The sequence below is a fragment of the Dipodomys ordii genome, unplaced genomic scaffold, assembly GCF_000151885.1.
Source record: "Dipodomys ordii isolate 6190 unplaced genomic scaffold, Dord_2.0 Scaffold22, whole genome shotgun sequence".
In the NCBI taxonomy this organism is placed as follows: Eukaryota; Metazoa; Chordata; class Mammalia; order Rodentia; family Heteromyidae; genus Dipodomys; species Dipodomys ordii.
This window is the reverse complement of record NW_012267238.1, coordinates 3,517,951-3,543,257: the sequence shown is the minus strand read 5'-3', so window position 1 is coordinate 3,543,257 and position 25,307 is coordinate 3,517,951. Positions and strand designations below refer to the sequence as shown.

At 41.8% G+C, this 25,307-nt stretch overlaps 2 protein-coding genes across 2 annotated transcripts in view; both read right to left on the bottom strand.

Moving 5' to 3' along the window:
- Dnajb13 (DnaJ (Hsp40) homolog, subfamily B, member 13) overlaps positions 1-1,880 on the bottom strand; it is a 16,537-nt gene extending 14,657 nt beyond the window's left edge. Inside the window, exon 1 of the mRNA XM_013013963.1 lies at positions 1,800-1,880. Within this exon, the coding sequence (XP_012869417.1) occupies positions 1,800-1,867 (68 nt within the window). The 5' untranslated portion in view covers positions 1,868-1,880. The remainder of the gene's footprint in view (positions 1-1,799) is intronic.
- Positions 1,881-5,766: 3,886 nt separating this feature from the next.
- Positions 5,767-25,307, bottom strand: part of Paaf1 (proteasomal ATPase-associated factor 1) — a 24,445-nt gene continuing 4,904 nt past the window's right edge. Inside the window, exons 2-9 of the mRNA XM_013014127.1 lie at positions 24,863-24,961; positions 24,109-24,259; positions 15,155-15,349; positions 13,983-14,074; positions 11,444-11,559; positions 9,408-9,490; positions 7,311-7,393; positions 5,767-6,172 (exon numbers count right to left, since the gene is read on the bottom strand). Of these exons, the coding sequence (XP_012869581.1) occupies positions 6,095-6,172; positions 7,311-7,393; positions 9,408-9,490; positions 11,444-11,559; positions 13,983-14,074; positions 15,155-15,349; positions 24,109-24,259; positions 24,863-24,898 (834 nt within the window). The 5' untranslated portion in view covers positions 24,899-24,961 and the 3' untranslated portion in view covers positions 5,767-6,094. The remainder of the gene's footprint in view (positions 6,173-7,310; positions 7,394-9,407; positions 9,491-11,443; positions 11,560-13,982; positions 14,075-15,154; positions 15,350-24,108; positions 24,260-24,862; positions 24,962-25,307) is intronic.

The window sequence follows — 25,307 nt, the reverse complement described above, 5'->3', positions numbered from 1 at the left end:
AAGCGCTCTACCACTTAGCCACCTTCCCAGCCCAAATTTAAGATGAGACTTTAACAAAGTACTTTTTTTGGGGGGGTAGGGGTCCGGTCTGGGCCTGGGTGCTGTCCCTCAGCTCTTCAGCTCAAGGCTAGCTTGCCACAGTGCCACTTCCAGTTTTTTTTCTTTTTGCTTATGTGGTGCTGGGAATTGAACTCAGGGTCTCATGCATGCAAGGCAAGCGCTCTACCACTGAGCCACCTTCCCAGCCCTCCTCCTCCTTTTTTAAAAGATGAGAAACTGAGGCTCACAGAGGTTAAATAATTTCTCCATGTCACACAACTAGCAGGTCAGAGATTCAGGCCTCAGCTCTTCCAGGAAAACTGTGCCTTGAAAAGTCTCATTAGCCAATGTGATGCCTTGATCAGCAGATCTACATCATATGCCGTCTAAAACTGTTTCGTGAATTTGTGTTTTGTTTCTCCAAGTCACATGGTAATCTCTCTCCGCTTGCCCCACTAAGACTCTTGCAGGACCTGGCCCAGGGACAAGCCCATGATAGTGTCAGACTACAGTCTGCCTTTTACTGGTGCATGCTGATGGGATGACAATGGTGTCAGTCTCTCAGGATCATAAGGAGGACTGGGGAAGTGGCGCTGTGACTCAAGTGGTAGAGCGCTAGCCTTGAGCTGAAGAGCTGAGGGACAGCGCCCAGGCCCAGAGTTCAAACCCCACGACCGACAACAAACAAACAAACAAACAAAAACATAAGGAGGACTGAATGAGTTTGTGACAGAAGGTTCTCAGAGCATCCCCTATGCATTTGAGAAGTACAGCTAATATACTACCCAACCTCAACTAAGTCTTTCTTCCTTTTCTTCTTCCAATGACCTTTGATTGCCAAGTTTACTCTCTCCTCTCCTTCCATTCTACTGAAAAGCCACAGTTCTCCTTCAAGCCCCATCTTTGCACTTAATTACCAGAACAGCCTCCTTAAAGGTTTCCCTTCCAGACACCATGTACTTTTCCAATAGAAGCTTCTAGGCACCATGTACTTTCCCTTTTGCAACATTCATTAGGGTTGCGGTGACTTAACCTCTGTATTTACCAACAAAATGAAGCTGCTTCAGGACAGGGGAGGTATCTATTTGAGTTAGTTGTGTCTTTAGCTTTCTCTGTACCAAACACAAATGGCTGGCACTCAATAAATATTCTTTGATTTCTTTTTCAAAGAAAAAACTCAAACAAGAATCTTTTTAGAAGTGTGCTGACTCCTGTCCTAGACTTTCTTAGGGCTGGACCTTTAAAGTTCTGAGACTTGATGGAGGATTTCAGAGATAGAGTTTAGAAAATGATCAAGCCCATATGATGGCCAGAATGGATTTTTAACTCATCCATCTGGTCAGAACCTTCCCTTGTTCACAATCCTGTTGCTCTCCACAGGACTCAGGATAGAACCAGAGACTTGATTCAACTGACAAAGTCCCTATCTAGAAAGCAGAAGGTCCTGAGTTTAATCACCAGTGCTGTAAACAAACAACTCAGGATACCATTCAAATGGCTCATTTGTCCTCATTCTTTTGCTGGGAAAATGCCGGCACCTATGAGAAGCAACAGGGCATAGAGCATAAAGTGCAAGGAACTGAGTGAGAAACTAAGATATCTGAATCTCAGCCCAAAGACAGAATTAAGTAAGCAAGAAGCAAGAGAAGGAGCACAGTTCACCTTGCCTGCCCCGAGCTGTGCAGGAAAGGTTGGGTTGGAAAGGATGAGGGTGAGGCTACCTTAGCACAGCCCCAAGGACTGGCTCCCACCAAACTTACGCCTGCTTGATCTGAGCATCTTCTGCATTTCGAGTGATCTGGAGCACAGAGTAGTAATCCTGACCCATGGCTGTCTGGCAGCAAGTAGTAGAGGCAGTCCTCAGGCTCCAGCAAAGCTGTTAGTCTGCATTCCTTGGTTGCCCCTGACAACCACCCAGGGGCACTCTGGGAGGTGTAGTCCTTAAGTGAACCCCTTTCTGGACTCTCAGTTAAGAGGAATAAAATGACAGGGAAAACTGAAGCTAGTTGTATGACTCTGTTAAAGGTCAATCAACTGAAAACGGGAGAGTCACAAGGCCCCATTTTGTTTTATTTTTAAGATGTACAGCAGCCACTTTTAAAAATTTTTGCTGGGCACTGGTGGCTCATGCCTGTAATCCTAGCTACTCAAGAGGCTGAGATGTAAGCATCACGGTTCAAAACCAGCCCAGACAGGAAAGTCCAGCAGACTCTTATCTCCAATAAACCACTCAGAAAACCGGAAGTGATGCTATGGCTCAAGTAGTAGAGCTGAAGAGCTGAGGGACAGTGCCCAGGCCCAGAGTTCAAGCTCCATAACCAACAAAAAAAAATTTTTTTTCACAATTGTTTTTAGTTGATTTTTGAATTTTTTTGAATTTTATTAATTTTGTTGGTTTTGGGGCTTGAACTCAGGGCCTAGGCACTGTCCTTGAGCTTTTTCGCTCAAGGCTAGTGCTCTGTCTACCACTTTGTTTTGTTTTGTTTTTTTGGGTCTGGTCGTGGAGCCTGAATGCTGGGCCTGGGCGCTGTCCCTCAGCTTTTCAGCTCAAGGCTAGCGCTCTACCACTTGAGCCACAGTGCCACTTACGGCTTTTTTCTTTTTGCTTATATGGTGCTGAGGAATCGAACCCAGGGCCTCATGCATGCAAGGCAAAGTGCTCTACCACTGAGCCACCTATCCAGCCCTTATCTACCACTTTGAGCCACACTGTCACTTCCAGTTTTCTGGTGGTTAATTCAAGATAAGTGTCTCATGGACTGTCCTGCCTGGGCTGGTTTTGAACTACAATTCTCAGATCTCAGCCTCCTAGTAGGTAGGATTACAGGTAAGAGCCACAGGCACTCAGCTCTTGAATTTTTTTTTTTTACATTTTAGAATAGCTTTACATTTTCAGAAAAATTGTGAAGATAGCAGTTTCTATATACACAACACCTAATTTTCCCTATTAACATCTCATTTGTCATAAAAAATGACCAATATTGACACTTCTTAGTAACTAAAGTACCTATTTTATTCAGATTCCTAGTTGGGGGACAAGGGTGCTGATCCTGGGGCTTGAACTCAGGGCCTGGTTGCTGTTCCTGAGCTTTTTTGCTCAAGGCTATTGTTCTACTGCTTGAGCCACAGATCCACTTCCAGCCTTTTGGTGGTGAATTGAAGATCAGTCTTACAGACTTTCCTGCCAAGGCTGGCTTCATATTGGGATCCTCAGCCTTCTCAGTAGAGTTGGGTTTGGGGCATGGCTCAGGAAGTAGACTACTTGCTTAACAAGTATGAGCCTTCAGTTCAAACCCAAGTACCATCAAGAAATAAATAAGGTGAAATAAGGAATATAAAATATATGCACAAGGAGATACATTTTTAAAAAATGAACCTGATTTATTGTGTGGTATGTATGTGACACTATATGTGCAATTTGGTTGCTGATGCCATTGTGAGCCCTTTAGGATTTAGACACAGAAGTACTTCTCTGCCAGCATCACAAGGGGGCATCCAAAACCAAGAAACAAGGCCCAGTGCAGACGTTCACTGGCCTGAGATGCTGCAAATGTCCATTCTTACCCAGAATGCATTCCTCAGTCCTAAAGGAAAAGCGTGCTCTTTGCTGACAAGGATCCTTACATTCACAATAGACAAAGCTATGCAGCACCTATGAGCCAGCCTCTATTCCTCTTGGGCCAGGAGTTCAGAGCAGCTGTGAAGGGGTCCCTATATTTCACAACCAGAATGCCAACTCTGGAAACCTATGAAAAAGGGCTTGAGAATGTGACACAGGAAAGAACCCTGGGGTGAACTTAGACTGTCTCTTGCTGTGTGCACTCAGCCATATCCACCCTCATCCTGTTTGTTTTTAAAGTTTAAGTTCTTATCTTAAAGTTGGCAATGAAAACTTGGATTTACATTTATTTTTTTTATTTATTGTCTGTCGTGGGGCCTGAACTCTGGGCCTGGGCACTGTTCCTCAGCTCTTCAGCTCAAGGCTAGCACTCTACCACTTGAGCCACAGTGCCACTTCTGGCTTTTTCTGCTTATGTGGTGCTGAGGAATCAAACCCAGGGCCTCATACATGCAAGGCATGCACTCTACCATTGAGCCACCTTCCCAGCCCTGGATTTACATTTTTTTTGGGGGGGGAGTTTGGTCGTGGGGCCTGAACTCTGGGCCTGGGCACTGTCCCTCAGCTCTTCAACTCAAGGCTAGTGCTCTACCACTTGAGCCACAGCACCACTTCCGGCTATTTTCTTTTTGCTTATGTGGTGCTGAGGAATCGAACCCAGGGCCTCATGCATGCAAGGCAAGTGCTCTACTACTGAGCCACCTTCCCAGCCCAAGGATTTATATATTTTTTAACTCAGTGATTTCCCTTTGTGTAAATCAACTATCAGTATGGCCAAATATTAATTCACTTCACTTTTGGATTAGTAAGAAACAAATATAGTATTCCTTAACAGGTGTAAAAATTTCTTGGCATTATTTTGTTTCTAAAAGAAAACAATAGGCTGGGTGCTGGTGGCTCACACCTGTAATCCTAGTTACTCAGGAGGCTGAGATCTGAGGATCATGGTTTGAAGCCAAAGCCAGCAGGAGAGTCCATGAGACTATTTCCAATAAATGACTCAGGAAAAAAAAAACGGAAGTGATGCTGTGGCTCTAGTGGTAGATCACTAGCCTTGAGCACAAAGAGGGACAGCACCCATGTCCTGTCAAGCTCAGAACTGGCCAAAAAAAAAAAAAAAAAGGAAACATTAGAGCTGGGACCAGTGGCTCACACCTGTAACCCTAGCTATTCAGGAAGCTGAGATCTGAGGATTATAGCTTGGGCAGGAAAGGGTTAGAAAGGGCAGGCAAGTCCATGAGACTTTTATCTCCAATTAACCACCAAAAAGCTGGGAGTAGAGCTGTAGCTCCAGTGATAGAGCCCTAGCCTTGAGCACAAAAGCTCAGGGACCAGTGCCCAAGCCCTGAGTTCAAGCCCCAGGGTTAGAACAAGAAAAAAAGAGTGACAGAGAGACAGGGAAGAGAGGGGATGAGGAAACAAACAAAACTATCAGCTCTACTATACCCCAACCAAGGAATAACCTTCCTCCCTTGAGTAAATCACTCTTAGCCTGTATGGCCCAGCACTTCCAAGTGTTGCATCCTGCCTTCAAGAACCCTTTCTCTGGGGCTGGGAAGGTGGCTCAGTGGTAGAGCGCTTGCCTTGCATGCATGAGGCCCTGCACCACATAAGCAAAAAGAAAAAAGCCAAAGTGGCATTGTGCCCTTCACCATCTCCTCCTGTAGGTCACAATTCTCAGCCCTAGAGCATGTATTGGAATCTCCCAAAGGGTTTTGTTGGCATATACACAGTGTTGGGTAAGACCCATAGACTTTCTGATGGGATGAGGCCCCAAAATTTCTAACAACCGGATGACACTGATAACCACTGTTTCAGAACCCGCCACTTTGATAAGCCCCCCACTTACAATGATTATGACTGGACTTCCTCATCTATGGAGAAGCTGACCAACTATTGCAGTTTATCTGGGACTGTCTCGATTTTGGTTGTCCTAACAATCTAAGACATCCCCCCACACACATACTGGGTTTCTGTTTACAGGGTATCACTGTTACTGCAAATAGCCTATTCTAGGGCCAGCCAACAGGGACCACTGAGGAAGGACTTGCTTTTTGTGGGAGTAAAAGAATGTAATTAAGTTTTCCAAATTCATGCTTCTACAAACACATTTTCTTTATTTCTTCCAGAGACCAGGCCTCTGTTCCTTGTAAACATTTAATACGAGTAGTTTAAGAACAAACTGTAAGTCTCCAGATCCTTGCCCTGTTGTCGGTGAGTTTACACAGAAGAAGCTGGGGCAGAGGCAGTGAGCACACGTGAGCGTCCTACTCCGTTCAGAGCAATGAGAGTTCCACATGTGTTAGAGCAGCCCACATGATGTGACTTCCTATGGGTGCTGAAGACAGACACTAGGGGGCCACAGAACTTGGGGAGGACTGATGCTTCTGCTCATGGTTGATACTGTTCACCAACTAGAACTTCTCCATCAAAAGGTCAGAGGTCAGAAAGCTGATAGCGTCGCACAAGACCATCTCGACAACATGTGTAGATCTGCTTCTCCCATGTGGCTACCTGAAACAAGAAGTCTGAATTCATTCATCTTGAGATGGAGCCTTGCCCTCATAGTCCCAGGGAGTCTAAGAAATTTATTGACTCCAAAGGCAAAAGAAGATTACATCTACAATATGTATTTACAACATTTCTGGGCTTGGTCAAGGATGCACTCATGACTAGAGAATAGAGAAACAAACTGGCATAAGTGGTATGCAAGCCTATTAGTGCTATGCATGCTTTAGTGTAAAGGGTCCATAATGTCCACATATGAGCTAGGGTCCCCTGAACCTCATAAAACTTATGTTAAAACGAAGTTCTACAGGGCGCCAATGGCTCACACTTGTAATCCTAGCTACTCAGGAGGCTGAGATCTGAGGATCATGGTTCAAAGCCATTCCAGGCAGGAAAGTCCTTGAGACTCTTATCTCCAATTAACCACCAGAAAACTGGAAGTGGCTCAAGTGGTAGAGCGCTAGCCTTGAGCTGAAGAGCTGAGGGACAGCGCCCAGGCCCAGAGTTCAGGCCCCACAACCAACAATATCAACAAAAAAAACCCCAAAGTTATGAATATACGCCTTTTTTTCCCTGAGGAGGATCTCATTAGTTTCTCAAAGAACAGTAACATTATGTGTGCATTCTGGAATTAGTCTAACTCAGTTTGTGACCATGTTGCAGCAATTTCCTCAATTTTTTTTTTAACCAGTCCTGGGTTTGAACTCAGGGCCTAGGCATTGTCCCTGAGCCTCCTTTGCTCAAGGCTAGCACTCTACCACTTGAGCCATAGCACCACTTCTAGCTTTTTCTATTTATGTGGTACTGAGAAATCAAACCCAGGGCTTCATGCATACTAGGCAAGCACTCTACCACTGAGCCACATTCCCAGCCCTCCTCAATCTTTTTGAGCCCATTTTCTTTTTTATAAAATTGAAATGCTAAGTTAACACACAATACAGAACACTATATACATTTACCTGGGAAAAGGTCCAAGATGTTAAGTAAAAAATCAATAAATAAAGTTTTTGATTAAACTGCTTATACTATACAGTAAGCAGTATTTTAGCATCCCTAATAATATAAGGCAGCCCAATTAAACCCCTTCAAAGGCCTAGATCCCAAGTGAGAATCACCAAGGCCTGAGGTCCTATCAGGACTGTACCTTGTACACAGGGTCACAGTCAGCCCCAGTAAGCTCAATGACGTAGTCCAAATCTTGCGGAATAATGAAACAGCTTCCATCACCTAAAATACAGAAAGACAGATTACTACTAAGAATGTTGCATCACATAGGCTTTAAAAAATTAAATCTTTGGAGGGGGGATTAAATATTTTTATTTATGTAGGTATGTTACTAGCCTAAGAAGATGGTCCTAAAATGTGAAATATCAAGTAAATCTTACTATATGGGCCAACTATGAAAATCTATAGCAGCTACTTATAATGCTGAGTTAGGAGGCTTTGAAGATCAAGTACAAAGTCAATGGAAAGAAGGGCTCTCTTGATTTGCAGTACCTGCCAAATACAGTAGGCAACTGCAAGCTTACATATCTATTTGCAAACATCCTTGACAGTGTTTTTAAATAAGGAACTGCTTACATAAATGTTTTCTTTAATTTGCAACCAAATTATTCCCTCAAGTTATAAACTTGGTTCTATATACACTAGGAGAAAGAAGAAAGTTTTACCAAGAAAATACACATCTAGCTAACCTTTTAGTTTTTTGTTTGTTTGCTTGTTTGTTATTTTTGTCGGTCATGTGGCTTGAACTCTGGGCCTGGGAGCTGTCCCTCAGCTCTTCAGCTTAAGGTGAGTGCTCTACCACAGCGCCACTCCTGGTTTTATGGTGGTTAATTGGAGATAAGAGTCTCACAGACTTTCCTGCCCAGGCTGGCTTTGAACCGCGATCCTCAGATCTCAGCCTCCTGAGTAGCTAGGATTACAGGCGTGAGCCACCAGCACTTGGCTCTTTTGTTTTTTGTTTGTTTGTTTCGTTGGTTTTGGTCTAATTTTGAGCTGGGATGTAGCTCAGTAGAGGAGTATTTGCCTGGCATACAAGATATGGCTTCAATCCCCAGAACCACAGGGAAAAAATAAAATATACCTAATATTACATTTCTTAGAAGTGCATGGAAAAAATGAAACTTGGTATAGGCTATAAACACTAATAAAGTTATTTTTGTAGTTAATATAAAAATAGCACATTATTAAAAAAACACTAAAAAAAGAAAATAGATAATAAATCACCCATAATTTACCTCTACTACTGTTTGATACATTTTTCAAATCTTTGTGTGTGTGTGTGGGGGTGTGCATTTGCCAGTTCTGGAGCTTGAACTCAGGGCCTGAGCATTTTTTTGCTCAAGGCTAATGTTCTACCACTTCCAGATTTTTGGTAGTTTATTAGAGATAAGAGTCTCATACGCCAGGCACTGGTGGCTCACGCCTGTAATCCTAGCTACTCAGGAGGCTAAGATCTGAGGATCACGGTTCAAAGTCAGCCTAGGCAGGAACATCTGTGAGACTCTTATCTCCAAGTAACCACCAGAAAACTGGGAGTGGTGCTGTGGCTCAAGTGGTAAAGTGCTCGCCTTGAGCTGAAGAGCTCGGAGACAGAGCCCAGGCCCAGAGTTCAAGTCCCACTACCATAAAAAAAAAAAAAAAGATTATAGGTTTGAGCCACTGGCTCCCAGCTCTTCCAGTCTTTTAGATAATTTTTTATTATATTTATATGATCAAGAACATGTTATGCTACAAAGCTGGACACTGGTGGCTCACACCTGTAGTAGTAGCTAGAGCTACTCAAGAGGCTGAGACCTGGAAGATTGAGGTTTGAAATCAACCTATGCATAAAAGTTCAAAAGACTCTGTTTCTAACTAATCAGCAAAAAGTTGGGCTGGATCCATTGCTCAAGTGGTAAGAGTACTTGCTACAAGCAAAAAAGACCCTGGCCCAGTAGCAAAAACAAAAGGAAAAAAAGAAAAAAAATTCCCTATGTTTAGCAGCCATCCATGTATGTTATGACTGTAACCTCAGTTACTCAGGAGCCTGAGCAAGAAGATAGTATGTTTCCTGGGCAAGTAAGTGAGACTCTGTCTCAAAATTTAAAAAATTAAAAGAGGGTTGTGATGTGGCTCAGTGGTAGAGCCCCTGCTCAGAATGAACAAGGTTCTAGGTTCAATACTCAGTACCATAAATCATAAAACTATGTTAATTTAAGTGAACAAGATGGAACTTTCACTTGGTCCCTGGATTTACCTTGGGAAGCAATGAATCCATCTCTGAAACTCTGCAAGGACAGAACTGGAGCTCCTGATCTGTGAATGATCTGCACTGGAGCCCTAACAGAATAAAAAGGATGTTTTACTTTTCATTGAAAGCAGTGCTTGACTATGTATTTAGCATATAGTACTAACCACATAAAAGGAAACAGAACAAATGTAGACAGAGATTAAAACTCTACATATGATTTATTTCCTGGCAAGATTCTTAACTGAAATTAAAGTAATTTAAAACCACCCTGGAGTGAATCTAAATGTGTCTCTAAACATGAACTAAGTTACCACTAAAATCTTAAGTTTTTAGGGGAATATGACATGGATTGAAGATAACATTGTTAATAATATATTAACCTTTTTTACCTAAAGACAGAATTAAGACTAGTTATGAAATATTAAAACAAAAGATAAAAATGGTGTCCACAGAAGCCATTCAATAAGTGTTAGTTGGAATTTAGTATTAGGAAGGAAATATAAGAAGGTAGGGACAGACTCATAGAATCTGTTAAATCTTGCAAGAGAGGTATGTGATTCTCTTTGAGCTATAAGATCATGATAAGGCCTGTGTCAGCTAAGTAATGATCAAAACTAAATAGGAACTGGGCACCAGAGGCTCATGCCTGTTATCCTAGCTATACAAGAGCCTGGGATCTGAGAATCACAGTTCAAAGACAGCCTGAGCAGGAAACTCCATGAGATTCTTATCTTCAATTAACTACAAAAAGCTGTAACTGGAGCTGTGGCTGAAGTAGTAGAGCATTAGCCTTGAGCAAAAAAGCTCAGAGATAGCACTCAGGCCCAAAGTTCAAGCTCCAAGAATGGCAAAAAAGAAAACTAAGTAGGAAATAGGCCAGCTTACTTGAATTGAAAATGCGTGCTGGAGGCTCACATCTATAATCCTAGATAATTGGGAGGTTGTAATAAGAAGGATGAGGGCTGAAGGCTAACTTAGGCAAAAAAAAAAAATCTGGACTGTTTCTCAACCAATAGCTGGATATGGTGGCACACAACCATTATTCTTGTTTTGTGGGGAATGCAGTCAGATCGTGGTCAGGTATATGTTGGGGGCAGGAAGTGAGACCCCTATCTCAAAATAACCAGTGCAAAAAGGGCTGAAGTCTGGACTTGGCAGTAGAGCACCTTCCTGGCAAGCTCAAGGTTGGTCCTGAGTTCAAAACTCCAAGAAAAAGAAAAGATCATTCAGCTGGGGGAATTGCCTAAGTGGCAGAGTGCTTGCCCAGCATGTATGAGGTCTTGGATTCAATCCTCAGTATTATTAAAACAATCATTTAATTTTAGTCTAATAACTTAGAGAAAATGACTGAATTCCTTAAAAGTTAAACAATCATTTTAAAGACATATTAGTTAATATTGTTTTATTTGCAAAGCAATCATTACATATGGACAACCATGACAGTAGGAATCAAGTTACCTTTCAATATGTTCCAGGAATAAGAATAATAAAGATTGGGGCTAAGAAGGTGGCTCAGTGGTAGAGTGCTTGCTTTGCATGCATGAGACCTGGGTTCGATTCCTCAGTACCACATAAACAGAAAAAGTGAGAGGTGGGTGCTGTGGCTCAAGTAGTAGAACATTAGCTTTGAGCTGAAGAGCTCAGGGACAGTGCCCAGGCCCAGAGTTCAAGCTCCACAACCAACCAAAAAAAATTTAAAAAAGAATAATAAAGATAACTCATATAAGAAAACCTTATCAATGGAAAAATGCACCTTTTTTTTTTTTGCCAGTCCTGGGCTTGAGCTTCTTTTGGATCAAGGCTAGTACTCTACCACTTGAGCAACAGTGCCACTTCTGGCCTTTTCTGTATATGTAGTACTGAAGAATCAAACCCAGGCTTCATGCATGCTAGGCAAGCATTCTACCACTAAGCCACATTCCCAGCCCAAAATGTGCCTTTAATACAAAAGTCATCTATATGCTAAAGTAAATCAATGTTAAAGGCAATATAAAATTCCACTCAGCAGATGACCCACAGGATGCAAATGAATGGTGACTCACCGTGGACTTCTCACATCCAGCTGGTAAATATTTCCATCTTGTGTCCCTGCCAACAGCAGGAAACCAGAGAGAAAAGTACAACAGTTGAAGGCATCTGAGCCAACAAAGAGGAACACCTGGGAACAAGCAGAAGACAAAAATGCTGTTTAAAGATGCATTTGTTGGGGCTGGTAGAGTGCATGCCTTGCAAGCATGAGGCCCTGGGTTCGATTCCTCAGCACCACATAAACAGAAAAAGCCGGAAGTGGCGCTGTGGCTCCAGTGGTAGAGCGCTAGCCTTGAGCTGAAGAGCTGAGGGACAGCACCCAGGCCCAGAGTTCAGGCCTCATGGCCGGCAAGAAAAAAGAAAAAAAAAGATGCATTTGTTTCCAGGTATAAACATGAAGCAAAAAGGAGGAAATTTCTACTATTTTTAGGCAGGTTTTCTTCCTCCCCACTTTAAGCACTCGTGACTAGTAAACAAAACTCTCACCAATAGCCGACCAGAAGCTTGGCTAAGGGCTGAAGCAATTTATTTCACATTGCACTCTGAGCAGTCTTCACACTCCCACCCCTCAGTGCTCTCACTAATCCCCCCACCCCCCAGCCCCCCACTTTCTCTTTGGCAGTACTCATGTTTAAACTCAGCACTTCATGCTTGCCAGGAAGATAAGATGTTCTACCACTTAAGCCTCATCCCTCATCCTTTTGATTTATTCTTTAGAATCTTATGAAATTTGCCAGGACCAGCTTTGGACCACAATCCTCCTAAATCTGCTCCAAAGTAGCTAGGATTATAGCTGTGAGCAACCACATGCAGCCTTCTCTATACCATTCACATTACCACTCTACATTTGAGAAATACAATTCCAACAGAACAGTTACGTTTTGTAAAATGTCACTACTAGGGCTGGGAAGTTGGCTCAGTGGTAGGGCGCTTGCCTTGCATGCCTGAGGCCCTGGGTTCGATTCCTCAGCACCACATAAGCAAAAAGAAAAAAGCCGGAAGTGGCACTGTGGCTCAAGTGATAGAGCGCTAACCTTGAGCTGAAGAGCTGAGGGACAGCCCCCAGGCCCAGAGTTCAGGCCCCACAACCGGACCAAAAAAAAAAAAAAAAATGTCACTACTAGCAACCTTTTAAAGGCGGGGGGGGGGTACTCTGCAGGTGAAGAAACATGCTTAAACTTTTTAAAGTGGCAATTTAAACAATCACAATTCCTTTCCATGTATCTAAAAAACTAAATTATTTTTTTCTCAATTTTTTTATTGTGATTAAGTGGTTACATAATTTCCCAAATTTCACAATATTGTGGGATAGTGAAGCTTAGTTAAAGTTACAAACACATTCTAACTTTCATAGGACAAATTATCTATCCTGGTCTATAACAGTTATGAGTTCTATGAGCTTTGCACTAAATTATTTTTGTTTTCACTTATTCCATACTGTTAGCTGAAGCTAATCATTTTCTCTTCACATAATAAAGAAAAAACAAAAACTAAAGGAAACAAGCCACCCGGTGCCAGTGGCTCATGCCTGTAATCCTAGCTACTCAGGAGGCTGAGATCTGAGGATCCCGGTTCAAAGCCAATCCCGGGCAAGAAAGTCCATGAAACTCTTAGCTCCAATAAACCACCAGAAAACCGGAAGTGGCGCTGTAGCTCAAGTGGTAGAGCACTAGCTGAAGAGGTGAGGGACAGCACTCAGGCCCAGAGTTCAAGTCCCATGACTGACCAAAAAAAAAAAAAGATACAAGCCAGGCAGGCACCAGAGGCTCATGCCTATAATACTAGCTACTTAGGAGGCAGAGATCTGAGGATCACAGCTTGAAGCTAGCCTGGGCAGAAAAGTCCTTGTGAGATGCTTATTTTCCAGTTAACCACTCAAAAGCTGGAAGTGGACCTGTGGCTCAAAGTGGTACAGCAATAGCCTTGAGAAAAAGAACTCAGGGACCGTGCCTAGGCACTGAGTTCAAGTCCCACAACTGACAAAAAAATAAAAAAAAGGAAAATCTAATCTCAGAGAAGACAGTTTAGGAGCACAATCTGTCTAGCAAAACCTCAGAGGATGAGAGAAGAAAATCCACCCAGTTCTATTCAAATACATACTATTCATCAATTGATTGAGAGCCCTGAATGTATGAGCCCCTTCCTAAGTATTTCTTCAAATTACCTCAGAGGTAGTACAGAAGACCTATAAGGAAGATCCACATAACCTCATCACTTTACACATAGCACACTAAGATCCTAAGAGGAGAGTGACCTAAAAACCTTACAAGGCAATAAAGCATTTCATCATCCCATAATCCTAAGAGGTAACACCTATTACATCCAGTATAGTGATGAGGAAACAGGCTTAGAAAGGTTAAGTCACTTGTTCAATGGCAGAGCCTTGATTAGATATGGCCCCAAATCTGAAGCTCTTCACTACTACTTTACACTTCCCCTCACCCATGCAGCCTCCTTAGGAAAGTGAACCCAGGGAGTAAGTAAATGTGTCTAAAGCAGCTTGCCGACAACCTAGTGTCCTCAGACTTCAAAGCTCTTATAAGAATCACTTGCCGGCTGCCTGCTCTGCAGTCCCAAGCACTGAAGCTTCTTATCTTCCCGGGCCACCAGCAGCATTTTTGACTCTGTTCCAACTTCCCGATCACCTGCAGGACAGGTAAGTCATGTTAATGACAGCCAGGCTACAAGCTGCAGTACCCTACAGCAGTCACTGATGACTGTTAATACACAGTACTCAATGGTTGTGATTCACCGATTAATTTTTCAGAATTTATGCACTATTTCTCATTGAGGCACTATTGTCCAATAATATAAAGTTGTCAAAACACACAGATTTCTTTTTTCTTTTATGTGCCAGTCCTGGGACTCGAACTCAGGGTATGGATGCTATCTCTGAATTTTTGTGCTCAAGGCCAGTACTCTACCACTAGAGCCACAGCTTCACTTCTGGCTTTTTAGTGGTTAATTGGAGATAAGAATCTCATGGACTGTACTACCCAAGCTGGCTGTGAACCACAATCTTTAGATTTCAGCCTTCTGAGTAGCTAGGATTACAGGCATGAGCCACTGGCACCTGGCTTTTAGTTTTATCTACTCAGTTATATCATACTAACTCAAACATAGTATCACATAAATTTCCTTTGTGAACTTCAAAATGACAGAAACATAATAGGCATATGAGCCGGGCGCTGGTGGCTCACGCCTGTAATCCTAGCTACTCAGGAGGCTGAGATCTGAGGATCGTGGTTCAAAGCCAGCCCGGGCAGGAGAGACTGTGAGACTCCTATCTCCAATAAACCACCAGAAAACCGGAAGTGGCACTGTAGCTCAAGTGGTAGAGCGCTCGCTTTGAGCTGAAGAGCTGAGGGACAGCGCCCAGGCCCAGAGTTCAAGCCCCACGACCGACAAAAAAAAAAAAAAAAATAGGCATATGAATAAATGGTAATTCTATGGTGAAAAATAGAAATACTAGTTACAGGGCAGGAAAGGATGGGGGAAAGAAGGGAAAAACTTGGACTGGGAAGGTGGCTCAGTGGAAGAGTGCTTGCCTTGCATGCATGAAGCCCTGGGTTTGATTCCTCAGCACGCAGTGGCTCAAGTGGTAGAGCGCTAGCCTTGAGCTGAAGAGCTCAGGGACAGTGCCCAGGCCCAGAGTTCAGGCCCCAAGACCAAAAAACAAAAAAAAAAAAAAAATAAGGGAAAAACTTAAGGAATTGGTAACTTACTGGGCATCTGCTCAGGGGAGCCAAGGTTTATGGAGTTGTCAGCAGCCCCCACAGCCACTCCATTAATGGAAGAACCACAGTCTGCAATGACTCCCAAGCAGGCTGAACGCCCACAATCCCAAAGTCGTGCTGTTCCATCTCGAGAACCAGACACCACATTCCTCCCTCGATCAACAATGGCAGTATCTAAGATGCCTGTCAAAAGAAAAAAAAGTCAGAGTTGGAGGCATGGCTCAGGTGGAAGAGCACCAACCCAAAAACAAAAGCATCAGATACCAAATACGAATCTCAGACTAAAAAAAAAGTTCCCAAGATAAAGAAAGAGTAAAGAAGATGAAGCTGTGTAAACAACTCAAATCTTTTTATAAACATGTACTATGTATTAGCATGCACAACATGCTGAGCATTTCTTTTTTGTTTTTGTCAGTCCGAGGGCTTGAACTCTGTCCCTCAGCTCTTTAACTCAAGGTGAGTGCTCTACCACTTGAGCCACAGCGCCACTTCGAGTTTTCTGAGTGGTTTATTGGAGATAAGAGTCTCATGACCTTTCCTGCCCAGGCTGGCTTTGAACCTCGCTCCTCAGATCTCAGCCTCCTGAGTAGCCAAGATTACAAGCGTGAGCCACCAGCGCCTGGCCATGCTGAGCATTTGTGAGTGCTAGAAAAACCAAATAGAATCCCTGCCTCTCAATGGTTCAAAGACTAGCTGAAAGACACATAAAATCAACCTCTGGATTTAAAACTCACTGGAGTGTCCTAAGACCAGTGGTTTTCAATTCTTATTTTTGGATTAACCCCCGTCCCTCCCCCCCCATTTGTTTTCCCTTTGGCAGTAATGGGGTTTGAACTCACGGCTTCATGCTTGCTAGGCAGGTGTTCTAGTTAAACCAGGCTTTTCATCTGGTTATTTTTTGAGAGAGTCTTGTTTTTGTTGTTGTTGTTATTGTTTTCCAGGCATGCTCCTGGTCCATGATCCTATTTATACTTCCTGTCATGGCTGGGATGACAGGCATGTATTATCATGCCCAGCTTTTTTTTTTTTTTTTTTCTGAGATGAGGTCTTGTGAACTTTTTCCGGAGCTGGACTAGAACCATGATCTTCTCAATCTCTACCTCTTAAGTAGCTAGAAATACAGCCTTGAGCCACCAGCACTTGGCCCAAACCCTTTTTAACAGAAAAATTAAGTCAACATCTTAAGAATTCAGTTTGCAAGTCACTGTCTTAAAAAAAACAAAACACCTTGCTGCTTACACTGAGAACTGCTTTAAAATGTTAGCCTCCTCGGCCCTTGTTTGTAGACGGGGTCCTGCTATGTATCCCAGGCTGGCCTCAAATCTGATGTCTTCCTGCCTCAGCCTACCAAGGGATGAGGCTACAGGAGGACATCACTAAGCCTGGCTAGTCTCCTCATCATAAAAATAGAAAGTAACCTCCTGTTCTGGCTGACGCAGGCCATCCTCACTCCTCCATCTTCTAAACAGACCTAAGACAATTCTGAAAGATGTGAAAAGTCAAGCTCCATGGGGACCTCAAGACTGGAAGTAAATGAGCTTCCTGGACTTCCCCAAGTAGCTCTCAGACAGCCCAGGACACTGCAGAAGAATATAGGCTAGAACTGTTAACAGGTACAGATTTTTAAAGACTCCAAGAAAAAATCTGTTGGCCCTAACCAAAAGGAAAACCAACCAAACAAACATGTAGCCAACAACAGAATACTTTCTTGGAAAAATCTAGTCAAATGTAAACACAAAAGCTTGTATCTTCCCCAACACCTCCCCAGACCCCCTTGCAGCAGGATAAACAATGCCATATTCTACCCTAACCCATGGAAGTAAGCAGCAGCACTTCAGCTCCCTACCCAGTGGGGTTGATAGAGCTAAAGCCAAGTACTGTCAGAAGAATGGAACAGCAAGCCGAACCTCTACTCAGTGCTAGAAGATATAGTAGAAAGCAACACACTGCTTCCCCCAACCCCTGCCATGCTCAGTCAGCAGGACTGAGCTTATACACTGCACCAGAAAGCAATGGGGTGGTGCAAGTTGAAGTTGATGTTCCACTTTCTCTAGGAAGGGTCAGCAGGACAAAGGAAGCTGACCTTCCATCTCACCTGTCTGCAATGAAGCAGCATGAGTCAGTGTTCCACTTTGCCAACAAAGAGTCAGGGGAGGCCCATTAGGAAGCCAGATATACATATTCACTCAGTCCTCAAACCAGCCCTCAACAATATATTGCCTGACAAAGATTAAATAAGACCAATAATATCCAAAATGTTCATGTTTCCCATTTCTGACATCTGTATGGTCTCTAGTCTTAGGAATACACAGCATAAAAAAGCAGAGATACTCATGGACATAAAAACATACAGTGGTATAGTGTGACAAATAGTTGATAGAATAGAAAGGTGGAACAGTCTGTGGTAATCCAAGAGAACAAGTTTTAATTTTATTTTAGCCAGGCATGGTGATGCACTAGCACTCAGGAAGCTGAGGCAGTCGGATTGTGAGTTTAAGGCCAATTTGGATTACATAGCCATCTTTAGGCCAGTGTGAGTGAGCTACATAGCAATATCCTGTCTTTAAAACAAAACAAAACAAAAAAAAGCTAGCCAGTGCTAGTGGCTCACACCTCTATCTAATCCTAGCTACTCAGGAGGCTGAGTTCTGAAGATCCCAGTTCAAAGCCAGCCCAGGCAGGAAAGTCCATGAGACTCACCTCAAATTAACCACCAGAAAATTAGAAGTGGCACTGTGGCTCAAGTGGGAGAGCACTATCCTTGAGCTGAAGTGCTGAGGGATAGCACCCAGGCCCAGAGTTCAAGCCCCACGACAATCAGTGCTCAACAAATACTTGCAGATTGAGTACTTATGGATAATTGGCCAAAGGTCTCTAAGCTAATTAGTCATTTTTGCCTTGCTCCCATTCCTTTAAGATGAAATGACCAGATATAAAGACCTTGACAAAACTCTACAGCAACTCAATCTACATATGGTTGACAATTCAATATGATTAACCACAAACTTCTAGACTCTTACTGGAAATTTCACTTTGAAATACATATTTACAAAGAGATTGAGTTGTCTATACAGCTCCATCTTCTCTACTCTTTTTCCATCTTGGGGACTTTTTTTGAAAAACAATCCAATTTAGAGTCTGTTTGAGAAAATATGGTTAAAGGTAACTCAATAAGATGTAATGACTACAATGTAACTTTCTAAATAAATACAACTTAAAATAACACTAAATCCTATATATATATATTTATTATATTGTATATGCTATATACTATATTATATATTTATTATCTATATTATAATGTATCATATATTTTATATTAATATATTAATTTATGTTGAAATATATAATATATTGTTTATAATATATACACATGTATACATATACTTGACAACTGTGATTAGAAAAGTCCTTCCCGTTCTATATCTACTGGTTAAAGGACTTTCTAGACTAGACATTCTAAAAAATATACGTATTAGAAGGTGAAGATGCTGACACTCTATTTGGCTGGGATCAAAAGCACATGATACCACTGCTCATTTATTAATTGGGAGAGATTGCACTAACTTTTTGCCTGGGCTGACCTCAAACTGCTATTCTTTTTTTTTTTGGTCGTGGGGCTTGAACTCTGGGCCTGGGCGTTGTCCCTCAGCTCTTCAGCTCAAGGTAAGCGCTCTACCACTTGAGCTACAGTGCCACTTCCGGTTTTCTGGTGGTTTATTGGAGATAGGAGTCTCACGGTCTCTCCTGCCCGGGCTGGCTTTGAACCGCGATCCTCAGATCTCAGCCTCCTGAGTAGCTAGGATTACAAGCGTGAGCCACCAGCGCCCGGCTCAAACTGCTATTCTTACAAGTAGCTGATATTACAAATATAAGCCATTGTGCTCTGATGTATTTCTTACTTACAAGATATTTTTTAACTGGTCAAAAAACATTTTAAGTTTAAAATCCATCTTTCACCTGGCACTATAATCCTAGTTACTCAGGAGGTTGATAACTGAGGATTGCAGCTTGAAACCAGCAGGGCAGGAATGTATGTGAGATTCTTATCTCCAATTAAGCACCAAAAAGCTAGAAATAAAACTGTGGTTCAAGTCATAAAGCATCACCCTCAAGGGAAAAAGCTAAGGTCCTGAGTTCAAGCTTCAGAGTTAGTGTGCGCATACACACATGCACGAGTGCACGCACACTCTCACATACACACACACACAGAGTAAAATATCTGGTCTGTTTTCATCAGCAAGTTCCCATCCTTATTTTAAGATGTTACTATGTTACTAAATGCCATGGAAGTGATACTAGCTTTCTATGAAAACATTCCGAAATGCATATACTCAGGCAAGGATGCTACAGTTGTGACTAGGGAACTGTGAATAGTATTAACTGTACAATTTTCAAGCAATACTCAGCAAAGAGCAGCCGTTTAGAAAGATTCCCTTTCCTTTAAAAGTAGAGTGGAAAATTGTCACCTTCTTGCTAATAAAATTGTCACTCACAAAATAATGGCATCCAGTGTGAGTCTCTTCACAGACGGCAATAAAAGAAAAAGGAGCCCTAGAGGAATGGGGTTCTCTGAGGAATTGCTTAGAAAGAAATTTGAAAGTAGTAACTGCCATAATGCCTTTGTAAGAGAAACAGCACAGCTGTGACCTACTGAAAGCTGGGGAAAAGCTTCATGCATCCAGCCAGACACAAGTCTTCAACATATAAACCAAGGCAAAAAAAGCATTTTCCTTCAAGAAAAGATTCAACTGAATCACATATAAGCTTTTTTTTTTTTTTTTTGGTTGGTCATGGGGCCTAAACTCTGGGCCTGGGCCCTGTCCCTCAGCTCTTCAGCTCAAGGCTAGAGCTCTAACCACTTAAGCCATAGCACCACTTCCAGCTTTTTCTGCTTATGTGGTGCTGAGGAATCGAACCGAGGGCCTTATGCATGCAAGGCAAGCACTCTACCACCGAGCCACCTTCCCAGCCCCACATATAAGCATTTTAAACTTGTATAGGAAATAAGAATATTAGATACAATTCATAAATATTACAAAAAATATTAGATAAAATTACTGTATCTGTAAGAAACAGCAAGTTTCATATGTGTGTATGTATGTATATATATATATATATATATACATACATACATACAATATTTTAACAAGCTTATGCTATTAAAATATCTAGTTTTGCTGGGTCATAGGGGAGCTCTATGTGGAGTCTTTTGAGGAACCTCCATACTACTTTCCAAAGTGGTTGAACAAGTTTACACTCCCACGGACAATGCAGTAAGGTTTCCTTCTGGCCACATCCCCTCCAGCATCTGTTGTTACTAGAGTTCTTGATTATAGCCATTCTAACTGGGGTGAGGTGGTATCACAATATTGTTTTGATTTGCATTTCTTTTATGGCTAGAGAGGTTGAGCATTTCTTCATGTGTCTATTGGCCATCCTTCTTTCCTCTTCAGAGTTGTTTCTCATTGGGCAGTTGTTTCTTTGAAGATTTGTTGTTGGGGATTTAATTTTTTGAGTTCCAGGTATATTTTAGATATGAGACCCTTGTCTGTTGTATGGCTAGTGAAGATCTTCTCCCAATCCGTGGGCTTTCTATTGATCTTGCTAGCTATGTCCTTTGCCATGCAGAACCTCTGCAATTTCATGCAATTCCACTTGTCCAACCTTTCTTTGATTTGTTGTGTTTCTGAGTCTCTATTAAGAAAATTTCGGCCTGTGTCAAGGAAACCTAGGGTTTCTGCTTTTCACATTGACAAATATGTTAAAATATTATAGGCTCACTTTCCCAGCAGAGATTAAAGCTTCTTATTGTTGTTGGTGGTGGTTCTAGGGCTTGAATTCAGGGCTTGGGCACTGTCCCTGAGACTTTTTTCACAGTGGCTCTACATCTCTGAGCCACAGTACCACTTCTGGTTTTCTGGTGGTTAATTGGAGATAAGAGTCTCAGGGATTTTCCTGCCCAGGCTGACTTCAAACCACAATCCTCAGATCTTACTTTCCTGAGTAGCTAGGATTATAGGCATAAGCCACCAGTGCCTGGCTTAATTTTATATTTGACAAATAAAAATAACATTTATTATATACTGTTAATGTCAAGGATTATGCTAAATCTTTCATATGAACTATTTCATTTAACACAACTATCTCCAGTTGAAATGAGAAAGTGAAAGCTCAGAAAAGTTAAGGAATTTTCCAGGTTGTACTTTCTAAGTGGTAGAGTTAAGATTCAAATAAGATTTGCCTGTCTTCTATCCCAGATACCATACCTATTATGCTGCCTCTCTCATTATAATGTTTTCATATACTAGAGACAAAAGAAAGCCAGAGACTTGATTAAGCAAACCAAAAAGACTCTTCACAAATGAGCTACTTTAGACCTACACAGAGATACTTTGCTCATTTTATAGTAGTTTTCTTTAGTACGCACCAGACTACATTATTCAGTTCAGTTGTCCTATGTCATCCATATGCAAGGCAGTAAGGGACTGAGTTGCTGTCAACACTACCTTTTGCGTATGTTGTTACCACATGTGAAAACATTGAAAATGATACATGTAAAGATATATAACTATTTATTCTGTATTTTCTTACTGTTTGTGGCTTTGGCTAATACTTCAAAATCTAGAAACTGAAGAGATTAATTAAAAAATAAAGAGCCTCACAAAGCCCTTGGGAATTATTTGGAAGTCATCACAGTGACACATGTTGCTCAGAAACGGATTCAGATTTTTGCTCTATCTTGTGGCAATGGGTTATCCTAGCCCTGAGGCTATTAACTGAAGTCACTGAATATAGATTCAACACCTAATAGGCATCAGCCTGCATCTGACCTCATATCATTTTTCCTACAAGGTGTCATCATTTTTATTCAATCTAAATACAAACCTTTTTCTAAAGGAAAATAAACAAGGCTATGAGACTGTAGAAATCCCTCCCCCAACCCCAAAACTTTCACACAAAAACAAAGAGAATGGAACGAGTATATGAATCAAACTTTTTGTTGTTGTTGTTGGGGCTTGAACTCTGGGTTTGGGCGCTGTCCCTCAGCTCTTCAGCTCAAAGCTAGTGCTCTACCACTTGACCACAGTGCCACTTCCGGTTTTCTGAGTGGTTTATTTGAGATGAGTCTCATGGACTTTCCTGCCCGGGCTGGCTTTGAATCATGATCCTCAGATTTCAGCCTTCTGCATAGCCAGGATTACAGGCCTGAGTCACTGGCGCCTGGCAGGAATAAAACTTTAAACAAATTAACAAACTTTCTGTTATTCACTCTAAGTTGAGGATGGCTTATGTATTCTTAGGGAGACTTGAAGAATGTTAGGAGACTGAGCAGTCTCATGGTGGCCACGCTCAGTAGCTGTAGTGACCCAAAGGTGTGCAGAAACTGAAGGAATATCTTGTTAAGGTCATCATGAAGTCATGCTTGTTCCACTGAAAAGTTTTCCTTGATCCCACATTCAGAGTGGGGTGAATTCAGAAGCTCTGGATCACTGTGGCTCCCAAACTCTTAAGGGTGTCTCTGATCCCTTAGACCTATCAGTTCTTCAGTCGTGGGAGAAAGACTCCAAATGTCTCTATTCCCTCTCAGTGTATATGTTTACTTTTAATCACAGAAACAAACCATTCAAATTCTAAAAGGTTAATATGTATGTTATTAGAGTATGTAATTTGGCCCACCATTAAAATAAAATATTGAAACTGAAAACTTGATCTCTGCTTACAAGTTTCTCATGTAGTCAGGTTTACAATGCAAAGACAGGTATAAATATCGTACGTAGCGGGCACACACAATTCATTCCCAAGTGAGTGGTACTGTAATCGTAGCTACTCAAGAAGCTGAAAAAAAGTTGTTGTTTTTTTTTTAACTTAGCTTGAGCAAAAATGACACGATGTAGGAGAAATGTGACATGAAGTCAGATGTAGGCTGATGCCTATTAAGTACTGAATCTTTCTATCCAGTTATTTTAATAAGTAGCCTCGGGGTTAGGATGGCCCATTCTTCTCCAAGACAGAGCAAAAATCAGAATCACAGTAATCAGGATTATAGTGGTACAGAAAATTATATTATTATGGTTCCTATGGAAAGATTCAAGATAGGGAACTATTTGAGGACACTATTCACATTTCCTGGAAATAGCATATTTATCACTTTCTTAATATTCTAATTAAGGCCAGAATATCTCTAAATTACACACACACACACACACACACACACACACACACACACCAACTAGTCAGTTACAAGGGGAAGATATTCTCAAGTCTGTCTCTACAATCTGAGATTATTTGATTATCTAACATTTTAAAAATATAAACTGTAGGGGCTGGGAAGGTGGCTCAGTGGTAGAGTGCTTGCCTTGCATGCATGAGGCCCTGGGTTCGATTCCTAAGCACCACATAAGCAGAAAAAGTTGGAAGTGGTGCTGTGGCTCAAGTGGTAGAGCACTAAACTTGAGCTGAAGAGCTGAGGGACAGTGCCCAGGCCCAGAGTTCAGGCACCATGACTGGCAAAATAAAAAATAAAAAATTAAAAAAAAAAATATATATATATATAAACTGTTATTTAAACTCATGGTAATGAACAGTCGATGTCAAGATTTCTATTTCTGATGTCTGGTGATCTAGCCATTCACTACCAGCTTTTATAGTCATCAAAAGACCCACAAGAAGAAAATATAAGCTTCTCCTTCTCTCCCTTCTTTTTTTTTTTTCCTCTCAGCACATACATGGACAATCTGGAAGGATCTTTTTTCCCTTGTCAATTGTTGAAAACATCTGTATAAGACAATTAAGTTCTAGACAGCAGTAATAAGACTGACTAGCAAAGAATTTCTAGTCATTGGGAAATATCAGCTCATCTAAATACACACATAACTTGTACATTTGTGATAACTAACTTCTGTTTCTACCTTTCAGTCACATGTCTATGGGGATCATACCTCCTTTGTGACCTTTGAAGGTCACCACACAGCTAGCATCTTCGGCTGACCAGATCTTCAGCTGAGCATCCATTCCCCCACTCAGAACCACAATGCCTGATGGGAAAAACCTGCAACAATTCACATCAAACACATGTCCTTCCAAAACTCTCTGGAAAAACAAAAGAAAATTCCATGCTAGTTTTCTTGTTCATCCCTGATATTCTCTCACCTCCCATCTCTTTGGTTGCTTCTATGAAATACCTACATGCTATACCCACATGCTGGATTTTAGAAAAGGTTGGCCAAAGGCCTACTTTATTTCATTTGTCTATGAATATTGTTCTAAGGACTGTTGACTTCCTTTTACGGGGCTGAACTAAGATGTTGTAGCACTAAATACCATGATTTCCACAGCCACCCTTAGGTCTATTTTTAAGGATTAGAAACTTTGAAGGCTTGGAGACTCTTTCACTATTCACAAAACCCTCTGTGTAGGCTGCAGGCTTAGCTATATATCCAGTCTAATAAGCCAGCAGCTACTGTGTAACAGTGAGCGATCATAGAAGAAATAGGCCCACCCACTGAAGACAATCAATCCCTAGTAAGTCACTAAGCATGAGAATGGTTCTGTGATAACCAAATGGGAGAATGGAGATCAAAATGCAATGATTCTATATGTTTACTATGAACGACTCTTTTCCACCACTTAATCCAAAGTTTCTCAGACCACCCTTCCTGAATCAGCTTCTAAAAGTGTATCCAAGTCCTTTACTCTGAGTTCTCCATTTGAAGCCTGCCAGATCTTCATGCTCCCATCAGAACTAGAAGACACACCAAGGCTTCCTCCACTGGAAATGTCCAGGCATGTTATCTGTCCAAAAGACAAAACAATGTTGTAATGAATGAAATGCTCTTATTCTCTTGAAATAATGTTGCAAACTTCTTCTCCTAGCCTATGCTTCCCAATACTTGTGTGTGATAAACAGCTGAGTTTTCAACTGAGTTTTCATCACAATCTCCTGACAAAGCCAAAGCCAGGCGCTGGGAAGGTGGCTCAGTGGTAGAGTGCTTGCCTTGCATGCACAGGCTCTGGGTTCGATTCCTCAGCGCCACATAAGAAAAAGAAAAAAGCCGGAAGTGGCGCTGTGGCTCAAGTGGTAGAGCGCTAGCCTTGAGCTGAAGAGCTGAGGGACAGCGCCCAGGCCCAGAGTTCAGGC